This window comes from Zingiber officinale, chromosome 3B (genome assembly GCF_018446385.1).
Source record: "Zingiber officinale cultivar Zhangliang chromosome 3B, Zo_v1.1, whole genome shotgun sequence".
In the NCBI taxonomy this organism is placed as follows: domain Eukaryota; kingdom Viridiplantae; phylum Streptophyta; class Magnoliopsida; order Zingiberales; family Zingiberaceae; genus Zingiber; species Zingiber officinale.
Genome location: NC_055991.1, coordinates 10,937,977 through 10,960,744, shown reverse-complemented (window position 1 = coordinate 10,960,744; position 22,768 = coordinate 10,937,977). Strand labels below are relative to the sequence as shown.

The following is a 22,768-nucleotide window of genomic DNA, read 5'->3' as shown; positions in this document are numbered from 1 at the left end:
AAGCTTAAGTAGCCTGTTGACGGCGCCTCCAACTGCATAGAGGGCGCCTCCAACCCCACCGAAACTGCAGCATCGATAAGCCCTTCATCTTCGCTGCTTATCCACCTGAGGCCGCCTCCAAGCTCTATGGAGGGCACCCTCCAAGCTACGTCCAGGGTGTCTCCAAGCTCCATGGAGGGCTCCCTCCAAGCCGTGTCCAGGGCGCCTCCAAGCTCTATGGAGGGCGCCCTCGCGCCTTGCTGCGAGGCTGTCGACCAGGACACCCGAGGAGCCTCCAAGCTCCATGGAGGGTGTCATGGGACTGTTTATCCGAGGTTTTTCTTATGCAATTTCCGTCCTGCAAAGCATGTTAGCCTACAAACAAAGTATACCCTGTAAAATAAGATTAGTACAATAAAATAGAATAAATAGAAAGTAATTTTGACAGTTTCTGGACTGTCTGGTTCTGACTTCAGATTTCACCCCCGAAAACCCTAGGTCGAACTAACGTCTATTGTTCCCTGACCGAGGAACGCTCCTCACCTACTCCACTCAAGAGAGTTTACCTATTTGCCAGATTGATCCTCTAGACCAACTGGACTTTTGCTCAACGTCCGAATCTCCAGGACTTTCTGCTGGACATTTGCTCCACGACCCGTCCAGTCTTCCACTCGGTTCGCGACACCAGGATTTCAACCTAGAGTCCCTGACTCTAGGGTTTTTGCCCGAAACCTTCGACCCGCCAAGACTTTCCGCCTAAGGTTACGACCCCTAGGACCTAGGGTTACTGCCCCTTAGGATTTTCCACCTGCCTAACCTCAGCTAGGACTTTTTCTCAACTAGGATTACCACCCCCTAGGACCTAGGGTTACCACCCCCTAGGATTTTTCACCTGCCTATAATCCACTAGGACTTTTGTCTAAGACAACTTAGGACTTTCCTGTAAGCTCAATGAACCTTGTTAGATAACAAGATAACTTAACTTTGGACCCTTTGACATAATTAAAACACAAGTTCAATCGTCGGATGCTTCCCGTACCAATAATTTACTTTGAGTATAGGTAGAAGAGACATAACAAAAGTGTCTAAAATTAATCAAGAAAAATATTAAAATGACATCCAAGGTGTAGAAAAAATTAAAATAAGTCGCCCCATAAGATTAAAGGGGAAGGAGCACATTATGCTTATTATCCAACTAACAAGGACATTATTGTAATCAAAGTCAAAGGGGGTGGCATCAAATTAAAAACAAGGGAAGAAACTCAAATTTAGTAGGCGCTTTTAAGTATCATTTCATAATGCAATTTTTTGTGTCACGATAAAAAAGCATGTTAAAACTATTTTTTTTTTAAAAAATAGAGTTTATTATCACGAGAATAGAAAGTATTATATTTCTAAAGATAATTTTAAATTATTTCATGCTAGAACTATTCCACCCAAGAATAAGAAAATAGAAAATACTTTAAGTAAGAATTCTAAGAAGATTAGATATATACTAGAAATAATAATATCCAAAGTAATCATAAAAAATTAAGAATGGATGATTTAGAGATTGAGAATCAAATCTTGAGGCCATCGCTAAATAAATTAGGAAAGACCTTTAAAAAAATAGAAAATATATTTAAGTGATCAAAGCAACATAATCTAGGTTTACTTAGCGTTTACCTAAGACTTAACCTATCACCGAATATTCACCGCACTTCGTTTCCAAATCCACCACAAACCAGAGTGATGGCTTCGACAACATTGCCAATTACATTGGCATTGGTGATGACTACGATCACGATGGCGGCTGACAACATGGACACCAACAACCATGGAGTTTCAAATATTGCAATGGGCATATCCATTGCAATCGTAGCCGCTATGGCGGCAATGGTGGACGCCATAGGCATGGCGGAGAGGGACGGCACTACAGATTCTGCAAATTCTGATGAGGTACTACCCCTGATTGTGGTTGAGAGAGAGATGCAAGTGTAGATTCTGCAATGGTTGTTGACAGACATGGGGCATTGAGGATAGCGATGGCGGCTGGGGATAGAGACCGAGCCATGTGGATATCCGAGGAAGGAGGAGGTGAGAGAGAGGCGAGGACGATAGTCATTGAAGAGAGAGAGGCAAGGAGGAGAGCCGTGATGGCAGCGGCTGCTAGGGGTAAGCATTGTATTAATTTTATATAAATTATTTTTATTATTTTTTAAATAAATTTAATTAATTCGGTATTAATCGAAATAACTAATTTTTAATTTAATTTGATTTTAATAAAATTTTGATTCAATTCGATTAGCCAATATTAAATTAATTTTCAATTAATTCGATTAATTTATGGAAACTAAATGTTCACCCCTAGCGGCTGCAACAGAGCGAGAGGCGATGAGAATAGCCGCTATGGCTACATTGCGAGAAGAAGCTATGTGGATATCCGAGAGAACAACAATAGCGCCGTTCTACCGATGATGATGCATGTGCCCATGCCATTTATACTCTTTTCATGCTTCTTGGTATTGCATGTGTCCATGCTTTTATTGCTCTTGGAGAGTTAGTTCTAGAATATCATGGATATATGGCTATTTAACGAGGGATAAGGTAAATTTAAGTTAATAGTTTTTATAAATATTAATTTAATATTTTTTATTTCATACTTATTGATTATTAATTCTTAAACAAGCTTGAAATATCAATAAAATGAGGGCACCGACTCCAGCTCCTAGTAGGATCCCAATCTATTTACCAATCTAGATAATATTTTACTTTGTTCATAGGATTACAAATGAAGTCCTTAAATTAACACAATGACATTTAAACAAACCAAAAACTTTAACACGACACCACTCAATGCGAGTTGGATAAAATTTAATATCATAATAATATATAATAAAAAAATTAAATAGATATGGATTGAAACAACAATATCATCTATGATTAATTAATTTTGTGAAAAAAAACTTTAGAGATTTGAAGGTAGAGTTTCTTCTTACATAATGCCTAGAAAATCTATGCATCAACTTTTTGGTCTGCTCATGTCAATGAGAAGTGCTATTATCAGACAAACTTTTAATCACCAGTCAAATCTAGTGCTATGCTGGGCCACTGATGGAAGCTTGGGTGGCCGCTACGAACAGGCTAGGGGACCTCATACCAGCAGAGTTGATGGACGAGTACTCTTTCGACCTAAGCCCGATACCCTAACAAACATTCAACTATTTATCATGAGGAATGTTCCTTGATAATTTTCGTTTTGCATGCATTTGGGCTCAGAAGTTTAGGTTTTGGCCCAAGAAAATGAAGATTTGAAGAAATATCTATATGAGGCGGACCTTCTATTCTCGGACTGCTCGATCTCCTCCTATGTGGTAAACAATATACATTGTCCTTCCGAATCAACATATCATCAACATTCCGGTTTTAGGCATTCCACTGATGGCCGAACTCGACGGTGGTAAACAATAGGCATTGTCCCACCGAATCCATATATCATCAACATTCTATTACAGACATTCAACCAATGTTGAACCCGGTGGTGGTAGACAATAATAAACATTATCCCTCCGAATCAACATTCTGGTCAGCTGAAGGGAAGGGGTGTAATTTGGATGGGAAAGGTAAAATTAATGACCTCCAAATTTAATTTATATGTACATTTTAATTTTATTATTGCATTATAATTATTTTTTATTAATGCCACCTCATTTCAAGTGTTTATGGATTGCTATTATGGACATACAGCGGGTAAGTACTAAAAATTTGAATAAACTAATGGATTAAACCAATTGAATTTAAAATTTTAATTAGATTATTTTGAAAATTCAATTTTATTTTTAAATACTGGTTATTTAGGTGAGTTTCAATTTTAAAATTATTTAGTTAAATTGAATAAGTTAAATCTTAAATTCCTAAATTAGAAAATCCAAAGTATTTTAATTCTGAATTAACTGAATAGAAAATTAAAATCAAATAAAATGTATAATTGTTGAAAATTTTGATTAATTTAGTTGAAAATTAAATTAATCAATATTTAATCAGTCCGGTTTATTCGATTTATTAAAAAATGTGATCGATTCAATTAATTCTAAAGAATTCAACTTTAATTAATCAATTCGATCGGTTCAATTTTAGACCTCCTCAACCACATCACCTTTCCATCACCACATGAGTAGATAAGTTTACGTTAAAAAATTTTATAAATATTAATTTAATATTATTTCTTATTTCGTAAGTATAAGTTAATAATTTTTATAACGTATTAATTTAATTTTATTGATTATAACTTAATATTATTAACCCAGTATACACTAGTTTTGATATTATTAACCCAGCATAGCACTAGTTTTGATTGGTGTAAGAAGAAACTTTAGCTTTAAATCTGTAAAGTTTTTTTCCCACAAAATTAATTAATCATAGATGATATTGTCGTTTCAATCCATTAACAATATCAAGGTTTAATAAATCTTATTTTGAGCTAGAGCTTCGGTGACAGAATAATACTGTACTAATGCAGTGTTGGTGGTGAATTAGTGGCACGGGAAGAGACTGAAGAAGAAAGAAGACATCTGCCTATTTTTGGGATTATACAGTTTCAAGAATAATGTCTTAAGATTCATTTTAGATGGATTTGACTCCTTCAATATCCTTCAATTTGTTTATTTACTTACATCCATGTATGACTCAATGAATCTCATTACCGTAAAATATTGATTTTTAGCTACCCTTCCTTTTATGAATTTTATCCGTATTAGGAAATAGATATCTATTTAATTTTTTTATTATATATTATTATGATATTAAATTTTATGTAACCCGTATTGAGTGATGTGGTGTTCCGTTTATTTAAATGTCATGTGTTAATTTACTGAGTTCATTTATAATAAAGTAAAATATTATCTAGATTAGTCAATAGATTGGGATCTTACCTGGAGCTGAGTCGGGTCTTCATTTTATTCATATTTCAAGCTTGTTTAAGAATTAATAATTATAATCAAATAAAAAAATATTAAATTAATATTTAAAAAACTATTCACTTAAATTTACCTTATCCTGGTTAAATAGCCATATATCCAGTGATATATGTCTAGAACTAACTCTCCAATAGCAATAAATGGCATAGGCAGCTGCAATACCAAGAAGCATGAAAAGAGTATAAATAGCATGTGCACCTGCAATAAGACCACATGAATAAAAAAATAATTAGAATATATACATTCATTAAAAATTTATAGATTCTTTTACCTATCCCTTTCAAATCATGCTCCAATGCAGCCCGAACACGATTGTTGATGTTACGTTCAACATCAATGTTATGTTCAACATGGGGGGCAATGTCTATCGCCACGGGAGTTTCATCATCGGTGGAACGGGTACTATTTTGTCCCCTAGGATATCCACATGGTCTCGTCTCGCAATGCAACTATAGCGGCTATCCTCATCACCTCTCTCTCTATTACAGCTACTAGGGGTGAACATTCAATTTTTATAAATTAATCGAATTAATTAAAAATTGATTTAATATTGACTAATCGAATTGAATCAAAGTTTTATTAAAATCAAATCAAATTAAAAATTAGTTATTTCAATTAACACCGATTTAATCAAATTTATTTTAAAAATAATTTATGCAAAATTAATACTAAATGAACCGAACCAGTATCTCTCTTTGCAGCCACAATTGGGGGTAGTGCCTCATCAGAATTTGAGGAATCGACAATGTCATCCCTCTTTGCCGTGCCCATGGCGTTCGCCGTCGCCACCATAGTGGCTACAACCGCAAGGGATATGCCATTGCAATATTTGAAACACCACTAATATTGGTTCCATGTTGTCAGCCGCCATCATGACCGTAGTCATCACCAATGCCAATGTAATCGCCAATGTTGTCGAAGCAATCGCTATGAATTGTGGTGAATTTGGGAACAAAGTGCGGTGAATGTTCGATGCCTAGGTTCAATCCATTTAAAGTTCATCGCCTAAATTAAATAAATATTTTTAGAAAATTAAATAAATAAGGAATAAAATAATTATTATTATTTCTTAATGTAGTTTAGAAAATAAATATAAACTTCATAGAATTGTAAAAATTATTATCAAAGCCAGTCAAACTTATCTTGCCAAATCAAATAAGTCTGAATTTTAAATATAATATATTTTTAAATTTAATGATCTCCTATTTATCTTTGATAATAATTTTAAAATAAAAATTGTCCAATTTTTGTCCATATCATCTTAGTTCATTTAATGCATCTAGCTAGAATAGTAATCTTGTCAGGTTCATCAACGCAATGAATCCATCTAGCAAATTGACACATCTTATCTAATCAATCTAATTCAACTAGCTGATCACACAATCAACTAGTCACTCTAGGTTGTCCAGCTAAACTATATATTGAATGAATTATCTACCTTCCTTAATTGATTAGTGAGTACAGTTGGGCCCCAATCAGCTTAATAGGCACACCCAACTTAATGGGTTCCATCTAATCCACTCATACATTAATTGAATTTTAACTTTTTAATAATTTTTTAAAAATAATTCAATCGTATTTTCATATATGACATTTTGATTTTCTTGTGTTTTATTTATTTGTTTATTTAAAGTTAGTCAATTCATTAATTTCTCGGGAAAGGCAACCTAGTACTCCATTGAATTTAACTAATGATTTCCGCCCAATATCATAAAAGGAAATTGAAAGAAAAAATGCTGATAATTAGTTAATTACTTTCATTAAACATTACCTAAAATAATAACAATGTAGGAATAATTATTATTTATACTTTTCTGATTTTTCTTATTTTTAAAGTACTTTTATTTTTTTTATCATTCAAATTATTTTTATTTTATTATTTTTTTGGTTCAATAAGTCTAAGACATGCCAAGCGATCAGCAATGGTGATGTCATGAGAAACTTAATTAAATTACTGAACATCTTCTATACTAATATAATATTCTATACTAATGTAATATAAAGATGACTCGATCATCTCCCAATAAATGTAATGGTAAAATGATAATCTAAGATGATGTTATTTGGGTTTTGAGAACTAAACATGAAAAAATAATGCAATACAATCCAACACAATCATCAATCAACAAGCAAAACAATCACATGTATGAACAATCCAACACATAAAAAACATCACATGATAAGATATCAACCCAAGCTTGCTAATGCGGATGGATGGAAATCGAGCCTCCTCTTCTAACCTGAAGATGGAGGCGTCGTGGAAGACGAGTCCTCCCCTTCTAACCTGAAGAGGGTGTTAGAATAAAATGTATAATTGTTGAAAATTAAAATCAAATAAAATGTATAATTGTTGAAAATTTTGATTAATTTAGTTGAAAATTAAATTAATCAATATTTTATCAGTTCGGTATGTTAAATTTATTAAAAAATTTGATCGATTTGATTAATTCTAAAGAGTTCGGCTTCAATTAACCAATTCGGTCTGTTCAATTTTAGACCTCCTTCTCAACCGCATCACCTTTTTATCACATGAGTAGATAAGTTTACGTTATAAGTTTTTATAAATATTAATTTAATATTATTTCTTATTTTGTAAGTATAAGTTAATAATTTTTATAACATATTAATTTTATTTTATTGATTATAATTTAATATTATTAACCCAGTATAACACTAGTTTTGATTGGTGCAAGAAGAAACTTTAGCTTCAAATCTGTAAAGTTTTTTTTTCCGCAAAATTAATTAATCATAGATTATGTTGTTGTTTCAATCCATTAACAATATCAAGGTTTAAATCTTATTGAGCTAGAGCTTGGGTGACAGAATAATACTGTGTCAATGCAGTGTTGGTGGTGAATTAGTGGCACGAGAAGAGATTGAAGAAGAAAGAAGACATTTGCTATATTTGAGATTATACAGTTTCAAGAATAATGTCTTAAGATTCATGTTTTAGATGGATTTGACTCCTTCAATATCCTTCAATTTGTTTATTTACTTATGACTCAATGAATCTCATCACCAATGAGTAAAATATTGATTTTTAGCTACCTTCCTTTTATGAATTTTATCTGTATTAGGCAATAGATATTCATTTAATTTTTTTTATTATATATTATTATGATATTAAATTTTATGTGACATGAATTGAGTGGTGTGGTGTTCCGTTTGTTTAAAGTAAAATATTATCTAGATTAGTGAATAGATTGGTATCCTAAGCGGAGTGGGTCTTCATTTTATTGATATTTCAAGCTTGTTTAAGAATTAATAATTATAATCAATAACTATGAAATGAAAAAATATTAAATTAATATTTTAAAACTATTCACTTAAATTTACCTTATCCCTTGCTAAATATCCATATATCACTGCCATATATCCAGTGATATATGTCTAGAACTAACTCTCCAATAGTAATAAATGGCATGGACACTGCAATACCAAGAAGCATGAAAAGAGTATAAATAGCATGGGCACCTGCAATAAGACCACATGAATAAAAAAAATAATTAGAATATATACATTCATTGAAATTTATAGATTGTTTTACCTATCCCTTTCAAATCACGCTCCAATGCAGCCCGAACATGATTGTTGATGTTATGTTCAACATCAACGTGATGTTCAACATGGGGGACAATGTCTATCGCAAAGGGGGTTCACCATCGGTGGAACAGGTGCTCTTGTCCCCTCAGTTATCCACATGGCTTCGTCTTTCAATGCAGCTAGCTATAGCGGCTACCCTCATCACCTCTCTCTCTATTATCGCTGCGAGGGGTGAACATTTAGTTTTCATAAATTAATTGAATTAATTAAAAATTAATTTAATATTGACTAATCAAATTGAATAAAGTTTTACTAAAATCGAATCAAATTAAAAATTAGTTATTTCAATTAACACCGATTTATCTAAATTTATTTTAAAAATAATAAAAATAATTTATGCAAAATTAATACTAAATTAATCGAACCAGTGTCTCTCTTTCCAGCCGCAATTGAGGGCAGTGCCTCATCAAAAATTACGGAATCGAGAATGTCATCCTTCCCCTCCGAGCCCATGGCATTCGTCGCCGCCACCATAGTGGCTACAACCGCACTGGATATGCCCATTGCAATATTTGAAACGCCACGAATATTAGTTCCATGTCGTCAGTCGTCATCGTGACCATAGTCATCACCAATGTCAATGTAATCACCAATGTTGTCGAAGCAATCGCTCTAGTTTGTGGTGAATTTGGAAACGAAGTGCGGTGAATGTTTGGCAATAGGTTAAGTCTTAGGTAAACATTGAGTAAGCGGATGTGTAGGTTGGATCGTTCATCGCCTCCCATTGAATTTAACGAATGATTTCGACCCAATATCATAAAAGGAAATTGAAAGAAAAACTGCTGATAAATAGTAAATAATTTTCATTAAACACTACCTAAAATAATAACGTAAAAATAGTTATTATTTATACTTTTCTGATTTTTCTTATTTTTAAAGTACTTTTATGTTTTTTATTTTTCAAATAATTATTATTTTATTATTTTTTTTGGTTCAATAAATTCGAGACATGCCAAGCTAGCAATGATGATGTCAGCAGCTATGCATGTCTTAATGATAAGCAATCCGTATGTAGTATTATAGGTGTATGAAATTCAATTAAATTATTGAACATCTTCTATATTAATGTAATATAAAATAATAATGATTGTCTCTCTAACAGTAAAATAATAATGTAAGATCGTGTTATTTGTGTTTTGAGAATTTTTAATATCAAAATGGAGATTTGAATTTAGATTTTAAATCTAACAAGTGTTATTTGTATTTTGAGAATTTTTAATATGAAAATGGAGATTTGAATTTGGATTTTAAATCTAACAAAATGTAAAGTAAAAAAAAGTATGAAACTAAACCTAATGATTAAAAGACAATACAAAAAATGAAACATAATCTAACCTAATTTAATTGCATTATAATGAAAGATATAAATATAAGAGAACCTAAAACATTCAACTAATTTAGCGTGACAAGAATGCAAATCAAAGAAAATCTAAGTTTAGAAACTAACTAATGAAAGAGACATTTCATAGCATAAATTTAAAATTAATCAAATGGGTGCAAATCTAAACATGGAAAAATAATGCAATACAATCCAACACAATCATCAATCAACAAGCAAAACAATCACATGAATGAACAATCCAACACATAAAAAACATCACATGATAAGATATCAACCCAAGCTTGCTAATGTGGATGGATGGAAATCGAGCCTCCTCTTCTAACCGAAGATGGAGGCGCCGTGAAAGACGAGTCCTCCCCTTTTAACCTGAAGAGGGTGTCAGAATATTTTCATAAAATTAATTCCGTTTATTTTCATAAATTAATTCTTCTGTCTCAACGAGACAAATAATGTCTGCCGCTTTAGAAATTTCAAACCCTGGGCATCTGTTCATACAACGGATGTGTCCCACAGTTGAAAGGGACAACCTGTTCGTGAAGGGTTATGTACTGTTTTGTGAAGAGTTTCGTCTTTTCTGAATAGACATGTCGACTACTATAAATATATTGCATCATCAGTTTTTGAGTTATGATTTCTTTGAACTCCATTGTATCCTGAGAGAGATTTTTTGTGTTGAAAGCATCTCTTAAAAGACAGTGTTTACATGCCTTGGAGTTGAAATTCTACAACAATTTTTAAGAGATGTCTTCGTTCAAGGACTTAACGCTACGTGAATCCACGACACAGTCCATTCAAGTGTCATATCAGGACTTGCTTCGTCTTGATCGTTTTAATTGCTACAATTTCACGCGTTGGCAGGAGAAGGTTCTGTTCTTCCTGACGGAAATCAAACTGTCGTATATTCTGGGTGATGATCTTGCTGATATCCCAACTGACAAGACAGACGACAAAGAAGGATGCAAACTGAAATTGTAAAAGGAAAGGCAAAAACAAAAGGATGATGATTATCTATTTATCTGTGTCGAGGCCATATTCTGAATGCATTATCAGACTCAGTTTACAGCACACAGAACCATCGGTTCAGCCAAGCAGTTATGGTTAGCATTGGAAAACAAATATCATATCGAGGAATCAAGTAATATGTAACTATTTTGATTTCAAGATGTCTGGTAGTAAATCTGTTTTTGGATAAGTGCATGAGTTAAAGTTGATTGTTAGTAATCTTAAAAATGCTGAGCTCCTTTTGCCTAAGCCTTTTCAAGTAGGAGCCAAAATTGCCAAATTGGCTAACTCCTAGAACGGCTACAAAAAAAAAAAAACTTAAGGAGAATCATCTAAGAATCAGAGGAATGGGCAAAAGAGGAAGATTCCAAGTTCCAATGGATTTCCTCTAAAGAAAAAACAGAAAGGTAGTTGCTATTATTGTAAGAAGCCTGGGAACTTTGCCAAAGAACTGCAGGCTCCGCATCAAAGATGAAAAATTCAAAGGAAAACAGATTAATATGCCAAGTGCAAATGATGATACAAATGTCGCTGCTATAGTGGAAGAAGTCAACTCTATTGGAGTTGAAGATGAATGATAGCTGGACACTGGGGCTACTGTTCACGTAAGTAATGATATGTCTATCTTCAAGACTTACACTGATGGCAGAGAAGTGAAAATGGGCAACAATGTTCGTGCCAAAGTTGCTGGAATTGGAACAGTGGTATTGAATTTCACATCAGGAAAGCCACTGCCTTTGAATGAAGTGTATCATGTTTCCCAAATTCAGAAAAATCTGATTTTTGGAGATCTTGTCAACAAAGTGGATTTAAGTTAGTTATTGAGTCTGATAGCCTTATAATAACAAAGAACAATGTGTTTGTAGGAAAAGACTACTATTGTAATAGAATGTTTAAGATAAACATAATAAAAATCAATTTTGCTTATATTGTTGACTCTTTACCTTTGTGGCATGCTAGGTTAGGACATGTAAATTATAAATCTGTAAAAACATGCATAACTTAGGAATAATTTCAAAATGCAAAATGGATAACACTGAAAAGTGTGATATATGTATCCAAGGAAAAATGACATGTAAACCACATAAATTTGTTTCATTAAGAACAACAAAGTTATTAGGTTTAATACATTCTAATGTGTCCGACTTGCATAGTAAAGTATCCCGTGATGGAAATAAGTACTTTGTGACTTTCATAGATGATTATTTGAAATATGTTTACGTTTATTTACTTAAAAGTAATGATGAGGTGTTAAGTAAATTTCTAATATAGAAGTTGAAAATCAATTGAATTGGAAAATTAAAGTCTTCATGAGTTCACACCACCATATTCGCCTCAATCAAATGGTGTCACTGAAAGGAAAAAATAGGACTTTAATTGAAATGGTAAAATATATGTTAATCAGTTTCAGATTGGCTGATTATTGGTGGGATGAGGTACTTCTAAGTGCATGCTACATCCTAAATAGAATTCCTATGAAAAGGGTTAGCAAGACTCCATATGAATTGTGATTTAATCGGAAATCAAATCTTAGTCGTCTCAAGGTTTGGGGGTGTACTGCATATGTGAGACCAAAACCTGAAATTACTAAAGTTAGGAGACAAAACTTATAATGATGTCTTTATTGGATTCTCTAGAAACAATACTACATATAGATTTCTGAAGCTAGACTCCAATGATATCTTTGAATCTGTAGATGTAGAATTTTTTGAACATATGTATAAGTCTTCCTCTATCAAAAATCGAAAATAACATAACATCCAACTCTTCCAAGAGAACTCATGAAGAATCCCTTGATGATACTATTGTATCAAAGAAAGTTAATGAAGGATCTCAAAATAATACTGCTGTTAGAAAAAGTAAGAGACAAAGGAATGAAAAAACCTTTAGCCCTGAATTTGTAACGTACTTGGTGGAAGGTGATGTAAATAACATTACACACCAGATTAAGTTCGGTGATCCCGTTAATTTCTCGACAGCTATGACTTCACGTGATGCTATTTTTTGGAAAGAAACAGTCAATGATGAAATGAGATCCATACTGATAAATCAGATATGGAAATTAGTTTATTTACCTCGTGGTTCAAAACCAATTGGATGCAAATAGATCTTCAAACAAAAACTCAACACAGATGGTTATATAAATAAATAGAAAGCTAGATTAGTAACTAAAGGTTTTAAACAATGTCATGGTGTGGATTACTTTGATACTTATGCACCAGTGGCAAGGATATCATCTATCCGTGTGTTGTTATCTCTTGCTTCAATTCACAATTTAGTTGTTCATCAAATGGACGTAAAAATAGTTTTTCTAAATGGTGACTTAGAAGAAGAGATATACATGGAACAATCAGATGGTTTCGTTTTATCTAGGCAAGAAAATAAAGTCTGCAAACTAGTGAAGTCGCTTTATGGGCTTAAACAAGCACCTATGCAATGGTATGAAAAGTTCAATAGAGTAATGTTATCTAATGGTTTTAAAGTTAATGAGTCATGCAAGTGTATTTATTCAAAATATAAGAATGGCATGTGTACTTTGGTTTGTTCATACGTTGATGATTTGCTTATATTTGGTTCTAATATTAAATGTGTAAATGAAACCAAACTATTTCTAGAATCAAATTTTGACATGAAGGATTTGGGGGAGGCTAATATGATTTTAGGGATCAAATTAATGAGAAAAAGTGGAACTGTATCATTATATCAATCTCACTATATCGAGAAAGTCCTTAAAAGATATGGTCATTTAGAACACAATGCAGTTTCTACTCCGATAGATCCTAGTGTTAAGTTGATGAAGCATATCGGTCGATGTTATGACCAACTGCAATATGCAAGTGTAATTGGAAGTCTTATATATGTCATGTATTGCACAAGACCAGACATAGCATATCCAGTTAGTTTATTATGTTGTTTTACCAGTAATCCAGGTAAAGAATATTGGAATGCAATTTCTAGAATTCTTAAATATCTAAAGGGAACAATTGACTACGGTTTGCATTATCAAGGATATCCAACTATACTCGAAGGATATAGTGATGCTAGTTGGAATAATATTGAATATAATTCAAAATCTACCACTAGATGGATATTTTCATTGGGAGGTGCAGCTGTATCATGGTGTTGTAAGAAACAAACTTGCATCTCAGATTCGACCATGTTGGCTGAGTTTATTGCTTTGGCAGATGCAAGCAAAGAAACTGAGTGGCTAAGAAGTTTATTGATAGATGTTCCTAGCTATTTGGGAGAAACACTACAAGAAAACTGATATTTAGCTACGAATTATTTCGTCGCTAACCTATTAATGTTCGTCGCTAACCGATCTTTACGACGATAATATTTCGTCGCTAGGATCGTCGTTATAAGCTTGTCGTAAACAATTTTTAGCGACGATATTTTTATGTTTCGTCGCCAATATATTAACGACATCATTAAATCGTCGCTAAAGAATTTTAATCGACGCTAATATTATGGCGACGAATGAATATTACTCGTCGCTAAGAAATTTGTTTGCGACGAATTCAATTATTTCGTCGCAAACATGTTAGCTACAATTTACCTTATTTCGTCGCTAATGTCATCGTAATGCGTCGCTAACACATTTTATTTCGCCGCAAACGACTAGGGAAGACATCAATATGTTTAGTTATTAGCGACGAATTCGGACCTATTTCGTCGCTAACATATTAGCAACGATTTTCTTAACTTCGTCGCTAACAATCTATTTCGTCGCTAACCCATTTCATTTCGTCGCAAACGTTTACGATAAGGTTCGATATGTTCGGGTTGTTAGCGACAAATTTCAAAAAATTCGTCGCTAACCTTCATTTTTTTTTTAAAAAAATTATTTTAAAAAAAAATTATACACATTTACAAACTCATACAATCATCACAACTCTAACAACAATATTCACAATAATCATAACTCTAAGAATAATATTCACAAACTTATACAAATACTAACTCTAACAACAAATTCACAAATAAACTCACAAACAACTAATACTTCATCAAAGTATAAGTTCACAAATCTAGTAACATTCACAAACAAGAGATGCAAGTACTCAACATCAATGTCTAACATCAAGTAACACAACAAATTAAGTACACAAGTAACAATCCAAATAAAGTAAAAACAAGTAACAAGTTCAAAACATTAAGTTCACATACAGAAATCCACAACATCACAATCTACAAGAAATAAACTTCGCAACATCATGTTCATATCCAAAAATCCACAACATCAAAGTCTAAGAATGAGTAGGAGGAGGTGGAACCGAAGATGAATCGATCAAGGAATCTAATGCTCCAGGTGCCAATCGGTTAAGAATTTGTTCGAACTTATCTTGTCTTGATTTCATTGATGCTAACTCATCTTGGGTGCTTGCTAATTGAACTTTGGTGTTTGCTAACTCTTCTTGAGTGGATTCAAGCTTTTCACGTAATGCGGTGTTAGTTGATCTGATTGAGGAGGTGGCATCTGAAGAAGTTGACCTAACTGGCTTTGGCCCACTTCCAAGTCCTCTAATGTATCCCGAACGAGTACCGAGGACCTAATACAAGTTTCAACATATTTAAAAATAGCACATGACTGTTTAATAAATAGTAATTGTGAATCTCTCATTTAAGCTAGTTATTAAGGAATAAGTATGGAAACTGTGTTTGCCCAGAAAACTTCTATTATCTATGGCGAAAAGTGACAACGGTACAGTGACTAGAAAAAAACTGCTATTATCATTCACTATTCCTTTCTATCAATGAACACTGTAAAAATGAGGGTGAAATTTGTGAAAAATATAAGTAATAAAGCATGAAGTAATAAAACTTAAGTAATAAAGCATCAAGTAATAAAACTTAAGTAATAAAGTAATATAAGTAATAAAGCATGAAGTAATAAAGCATGAAGTAATACCTGCATCGTTAAGTCTCCAACATGTAAGTAATAAAGCTGCAAAATATACTTGTAAATTTACTCTCAAATTGTCATGAATTTGCTTGCGTGGACTTGTAGTGGAAATCATATTAGGCTTTTGTTGGCTGGAAAGATAAAAACTTAAGTGTATCTAGAGCAGGTATCCAAGTCTGAGCAGGTATCTCCAAATTTGCTACTGGTATCCAAGTATGAGCAATATAATATTAGAACATGAATGCAACTTTACCAAAAAATGTGATAGGATAAGAGAGTAAAATTATAGCAAGCATCCTTGATATCACTATCATTATACTAACTACAATTAGCAAGTTCGTGTCTGCAATATTCTTTTATATCAATTATTAAGTATGAAAGTCGATCAAACATTGCAAATGTATTAGAGCATAGTTTAGTAATGAGATAAAGCAGAAAAAAATGAGCTGATGTAGATTTTCAAAGTGACCGAAATGTAATTAGTCATTGATTTTGTGATGCTAGATATCAGATTCTCTAGGGAAGGCTGAATACGACTGTATCTACAGGTTTAGTATGTGAATACAAATTTTAGTATGGCCGAAAAGTAATAGGTAATCTACCCTGGGCAGAGATCTGGCGTCGCAGCCGATCAGAATGTGTGCCACGTGTCTCCCTACGTAGTGGTAGGCCTGTAGATGCAAAAGTGTTAACAATTAATAAATTAAATACACAAACAAAAATTTAGTAATTTAAATATAAAACAACTAACCATTACTAGAAGAACTACCATCAGTCGATGTTTGCATAACTGGTAGATGCTCAATCCTCTTGGGCGGCATGACTGTCACATAATCATCATGTATAAATCAACAAACAAATATCCATCAACATATATATGTATCTCCAATTCTTTAACATTATCTTATATAAATGAATTAAAAATGAAGTAAAACATACATACCATGTAAATAAAAATTAATCACTATCATCATCTGAAAGAGATATTTGATCATCTGCTTCACTATCAATTTCAGTATCTTCATCTTCATCATTAAGAAAACTTTGAGCATCCCTAGTTGGCTCAACTTGTACATTTGACATATTTATATGTTGATCCTCAACATCTAATCTACAAAGTTGGGCTATCTCTAAGTCGTCACCAACTACTGAAGTTGCTTCATTAGAAGAAATTTCTTGGTTAGTCTCAATATTGAAATTATTTCCGGATTCAATTTCTTCAGATACTTCATCAATTTCAATTGCTGCGTATATTTCGCGATGTTGAACCTTTTGTACTACCTTCCAATGACCTCCACGCTTTATATCATTTAAATAATAAACTTGATTTGCTTGGTTGGCCAAAATGAATGGGTCATCAGTGTACCATGTTTTAGAAGTGTCAATACATAAGAGACCAAACTCTTCAACCATTGATTTTTTTTTTGGATTACATTGGAACCATTCACACCAGAATAATTGTACTTTATACTTGAAAGAGTAAAATAGTTGAACAACATCCTTTAACACTCCAAAAAAATCCAAATTGTCACCATCATCAGATGATGGTACGCTAACCCCACTATTCTGAGTAGTTCTACGAGAATCACGAGACCTTGTATGATATCGAATACCATTTACAATGCAGGCATCATAGAGCTGAACTTCAACATCAGGTCCCATTGCTAAATAATACAACTCGTTTGTGATTTCTGAATTTGTTAAATTCTTTAACTTTATCATTCTTTCCCTAAACCATTGTGGAAAATCTCTCTCATGATATTGGAGAAGTTGATTTGAATGAACTTTATGTGACAGAAGTTGTAGATGTTCACTGCATAAATAAATATTTAAGTTAAAATTTTATAACGAAATATAAACAATAAAATTACATAATGTAAAAACTTACTTTCTATATTGGTCAACTTCTTTACAATTGTTGAGAATATACCAATGTGCTTTCTTATACAAAGCCAAAGGTAATTTCAGATTATGTTGGTTGCCAAACACTCTTGCTTGTTGTGAGAAAACACTTAAATTGCATGCTACTGGTTGAACATCTTTGTTTCGTTCTGGCCTACTAAATCTTGTCTCAATTTGACTCATATATAAAGAACTGAAAGTCAATGCCTCATTTATAATATACCCCTCTGCAATAGATCCTTCAGGTCTTGCTTTATTCTGAACATATTTTTTTAGTCTGCCTAAATATCGTTCAAAGGGATACATCCATCGTGACGAAACAGGTCCAGCTAACATGGCTTCACGGGGTAAATGAACTGCCAAATGAACCATAATATCAAAAAATGCTGGAGGAAATATTCTTTCCATCTTGCACAATATGAAAACTATTTCCTCCTCCATTTTATATAAATCCGCTACGTGTAAAGATCTTGCAGTTATCTTTTTGAAAAAATCACATAACTCAATTAGTGTGCCACATATATCTTTTGGGAAGAATTTACGTACAGCAGCTGGAAGTATTCTTTGCAACAAGACATGACAATCATGTGATTTTAGTCCATGTAACTTTCCATCATCTACATTCACATTTCTAGATATATTAGCAGCATATCCATCAGGAAACTTCACGGATTTTAAAAATTGACAAAATGCACGTCTTTCTTCCAATGTCAACGTGTAACTTGCATATGGTTTACTGAACTTGTCTCCAACTTTCTTTAAATGCAATTCACTTCTAATCCCCATATCTTGCAAGTCTAACCTTGCTTTAAATGTATCCTTTGACTTTCCATCTATATTGAATAATGTGCCAACCAAAGCATCACAAATGTTTTTTTCAATGTGCATCACATCTAAGTTGTGTCTCAACTTTAAATCTGGCCAATACTTTAACTCAAAAAATATAGACTTCTTTACCCAATTTGATTCATCCAAAGATCGCTGTCGTTTTTTACTTAATGTAGGATGCTTACTAAATGTCACCTGAGGTAATGTATCTAATTGTGCTAAAATCTCATAACCACTAAATCTTCGTGGTGGTCCTTCTTGTTCAACCTTTCCATTGAAATTCTTATTTCTACGCCATGGGTGATGTACATTCAAGAATCGACGGTGGCATGTATAACATATTTTACTCCGTAATCTTTGAGATTTAGTTTCAACTGCACATACTGGACATGCTTTATAACCCTTTGTGCTCCATCCAGATATTGTTCCATATGCTGGAAAGTCATGAATAGTCCACATCACAGCAGCATGCAATCGAAATACTTGTTCAGTCGATGCATCATATGCTTCCACCCCATCATCCCATAGCTCCTTCAGTTCGTTGATCAAAGGTCGTAAGTATACATCTATCTCTTTCCCAGGTGATTTAGGCCCAGGAATTAAAAGAGACATAATCAAATATGATGGCTTCATCATTTTCCATGGTGGCAAATTATAATTCACAAGTATAACAGGCCACATACTATAAGCATTTGACATATTTCCAAATGGATTAAAACCATCTGTAGCCAACCCTAAGCGAATATTTCGTGGATCACTAGCAAATATTTCATGTGATGTGTCAAATTCTTTCCATGATTCACTATCTGCTGGATGCCTTAATACACCATCTGTTTCAACCCGTTTTTCTTTATGCCATCTCATATCTTTTGCTGTATGTTTCGTAATAAACAACCGCTTAAGTCTGGGCTTCAAAGGAAAATATCGAAGAATTTTCTGAGCATTCTTTTTCTTATTCATCCCATCATACTTGTATCTAGGCTCCTTGCACACCGGACATGTATCCTTATTCTCATGCTCACCCCAAAATAATATACAATCATTCTTACATGCATGTATCTTCTCATATGTCAATCCTAACTCTTTTAGCATTTTCTTTGCTTCATAATGAGAGTTTGGAATCGCATTCGGTTTGGGAAATGCCTCTTGCAATAACTGGAGTAACATATCTAAAGATTTATTGCTCCAGCCATTTAACACCTTCACATGCATTAACTTAACCAAAAAACTGAATACAGAAAAATTAGTACAAGTGTGATATAACTCTTTTTGTGCTTCTTCAAACATTGAGCTATAACTTCCTCTAATATTTTCTGCATTCATGTTTTCATTAATATCATCTAATTGAGGCCCAATGGTATTGATATTTTCTGCATTTCTTAAATCAGTGAACATGTCTTGAAAATCATCTTCTTCAAAATCACAATCAAGTCCCTCTTCATTAACAATATTTATATTAACAGATGATGTAGAAGCCTCACCATGAAAATTCCAGACTTTGTATAATTTGTCAAATCCCCACCTATAAAGATGTCCTCGAACATAATCCAACTCATATTTAAATAAATTACCACACCTTCGACATGGACAACGAATATTAGATAAATTTAAATTTATCATATAATTCTCTGCCACCTTTAAAAACTGATTTAACCCATTTATATATTCAGGGCTAATCCGATTCTCAAGCATTATCCAACTTTTATCCATATTTATAAAACCTGGTTAAACATATAAAAAAACATATTATTTAATAAATAACTCTAATAAATAAGTTTGATGATAAATTCCAATGAAATTAATAAGCAACTTACATTAAATAACTTAAATTAATTAATGACATCAAAATAACTAAAAAATTATCAACTACATAGCTTCCAAGAGAAGTTCAAGAGTAATTTGGTTAAACATGATCCATCGAGGCAAAATAAGTACATGTCTCTTGTTCTTCAAAATAAATACATATCTCAACTGGAAACATGAATTTGGTTATAGCATGTTGAAGTTATTTTGATGCTTGATATGTACTCTTACTATAAGCGAGAGCTACAGGAACAAAAAACTGAGGATGGGAAGGGATTGCGTATAATGTGTATAGGTTTCAATGGTTATTTAAAATTTCCATTATATCCTCCAGTTATATCCATAAAATTTCCATTATATGCGTATAATGCATATAATGTGACTGTGAATTTACTGACTGTAAATTTACCAAACTCAATGTAGTAAGAAATGACAACAAATGTGCAGAATTATATATGTAACATTTAGCTGCTTTATATTGCATTGTAAAAGTAGCCAATCAGATAGTACTTAAGAGATATTCATTATCTTTGATTCAAAATTTAAGAGTAAGATAATTTCGGAAAAATGAAAAACAAGACAAGCACACTTCTAACAAGATCATATAACTGGTAACGATTATTAGAAGAAACAGCAAGGAAAACACCTGTGAATCCAAAAGAGGTTACTGCTAGTAATTACCCTTATTGAGGGACATGTATGAGATTTACCTGCATGTACTGAAGAAACCCAAATACTGCTTTTATGGTATATTAATTGAGAGCATAGAGTGACATGCAGTATTGGCTAGTATTGACATGTATTGACATGCAGTATTGGGTAGTAGGCTAGTATTGAGAGCATAGAGTCACATAGGGAATGACTGCTAAAGAAAATTACGAAAAGCTTGAATGTAGTTCCATGCATAAAACTATATATGCTTTTAAACGTGTTAATAATGAGAAAAATGATTACTAATGTTGGATACATATAGTAACCTTGATAACTTGTAGCATTAGAACATTGAAAATTCAGAGTTAATGGAAATTTGTTAAAAAGCATACCCTCGAGAGCAGCACTTTTAATCAGGGGTGGAACTGGAATATCGTCTTCTTTTTTGTTTACACTCCTGCACATGGGAGATATAGTATAAATGATGCATCATAAGGCAGAAGCACTAGAGGTGTAGGAGATTTGAATGTTGCATTTGATTCTTTGGTTTTAATGGGATAGGTGTATCAAGTGCAAGGACACAAAAAGATATTTATTGGGCAGTCATAATGTCAGTTAACAATTGTACCAAACAATCAGCTTCAAATCATGCATTATTTGATTATAAAATCAAAAAGAGAAGCAAACAATTTTTATCTTAGAGGAAAAGCTCACAAATATTTTTTTGAACATAGTCACTCTAGTCATTCAGTGAATCTAAAGAAGATCTTGTAATGCTATGGGTTCCATTTTCACCAGTGTAGTAGGGAGTAAAGTTAAAGACATGCTATAGATATACCTTGAACACCAAGCGCTGCCAGCCATAAACAAAACAAGAATCCCATGAGTAAGAGATGCAGATCTAGGATCAACTATTTGAAGGTAGTGCAAATAGTTTAGGAAAACAAATCTCAGATAAAATTTGTTTTTTTTTTGTTTAGGAAAACAACAAATTAGAACACCAGAGGCAAGCTCATCCAGAATCTCCCAAACCAAACAACACCAGGGCATCTCCCAAACTCAACCTTTCGATCCAAACTTTCTCAACACAAATAAATCCATCAGGAACCACCCTCTAGGGACATCCTAACATCAGAATCACCGAGTCTAACAACGGGAGAACGAAAAGTAAAATCCAGTGGCACTCACCTACAAGTGCGGAAACACGGAGAGAAAGCCTCGATCTTACGGAGGGCTCGAAGAAGGCGGCTGAGAAGTCACCGGCGCCGGAGCAGGAGGAGAAGTCACTGGAGCGGAGCAGGAAAGAAGATTCCTAGCGGAGCGGAAGTCACCGGCGTGGGAGGAGACGAAGAGATCACGCACCCAAAGCCAAACCCTAAAACCTAGCGTCTGAGGAGAAGAAGAGAGCGCACAAGCAGCAGCAAGCGGGCGGAGAAGAAGACAGCATGGAGGAGAAGAGAACGCACAGAGTAGAAGAAGAGGATAGCGATGTGGAGGAGAAGAAGATATCACGATTTGGGGAAATGCCGATTCGGGGGATAAGGTTAGGTATTAGCGACGATATTTTAATTTGTGATTTTGCCGCAAATAATAAGGATTAGCGGCGAATTGTTATAATTTTGTCGCTAATAAATATGATTAGCCGCGAATTATCTGATTCGTCGCTAATACTTATTTATTAACAACTTACAATAATTACATATTAACGGCGATTAACATAATTCGTCGTTAATACTAAACTGTTAGCGGCGACTATGCTAACTTCGTCGCAAATATAATGACCTTGTAAAAAAATTA

The 22,768-nt window shown here is 33.3% G+C and overlaps 1 protein-coding gene and 1 long non-coding RNA gene across 2 annotated transcripts; both read right to left on the bottom strand.

Moving 5' to 3' along the window:
- Positions 1-14,980: 14,980 nt before the first annotated feature.
- Positions 14,981-16,093, bottom strand: LOC121968074. The gene is made up of 2 exons (XM_042518585.1): positions 15,794-16,093; positions 14,981-15,434 (listed from the first exon to the last, which is right to left on the bottom strand). The coding sequence occupies exons 1-2, from the start codon at positions 15,797-15,799 to the stop codon at positions 15,132-15,134; spliced, it is 309 nt and encodes a 102-aa protein (XP_042374519.1). The 5' UTR covers positions 15,800-16,093; the 3' UTR covers positions 14,981-15,131.
- Positions 16,094-16,367: 274 nt separating this feature from the next.
- LOC121968073 lies at positions 16,368-21,430 on the bottom strand. The gene is made up of 3 exons (XR_006107918.1): positions 21,364-21,430; positions 16,539-16,610; positions 16,368-16,458 (listed from the first exon to the last, which is right to left on the bottom strand). It is a non-coding gene; the product is annotated as an uncharacterized LOC121968073 (long non-coding RNA).
- Positions 21,431-22,768: the final 1,338 nt, after the last annotated feature.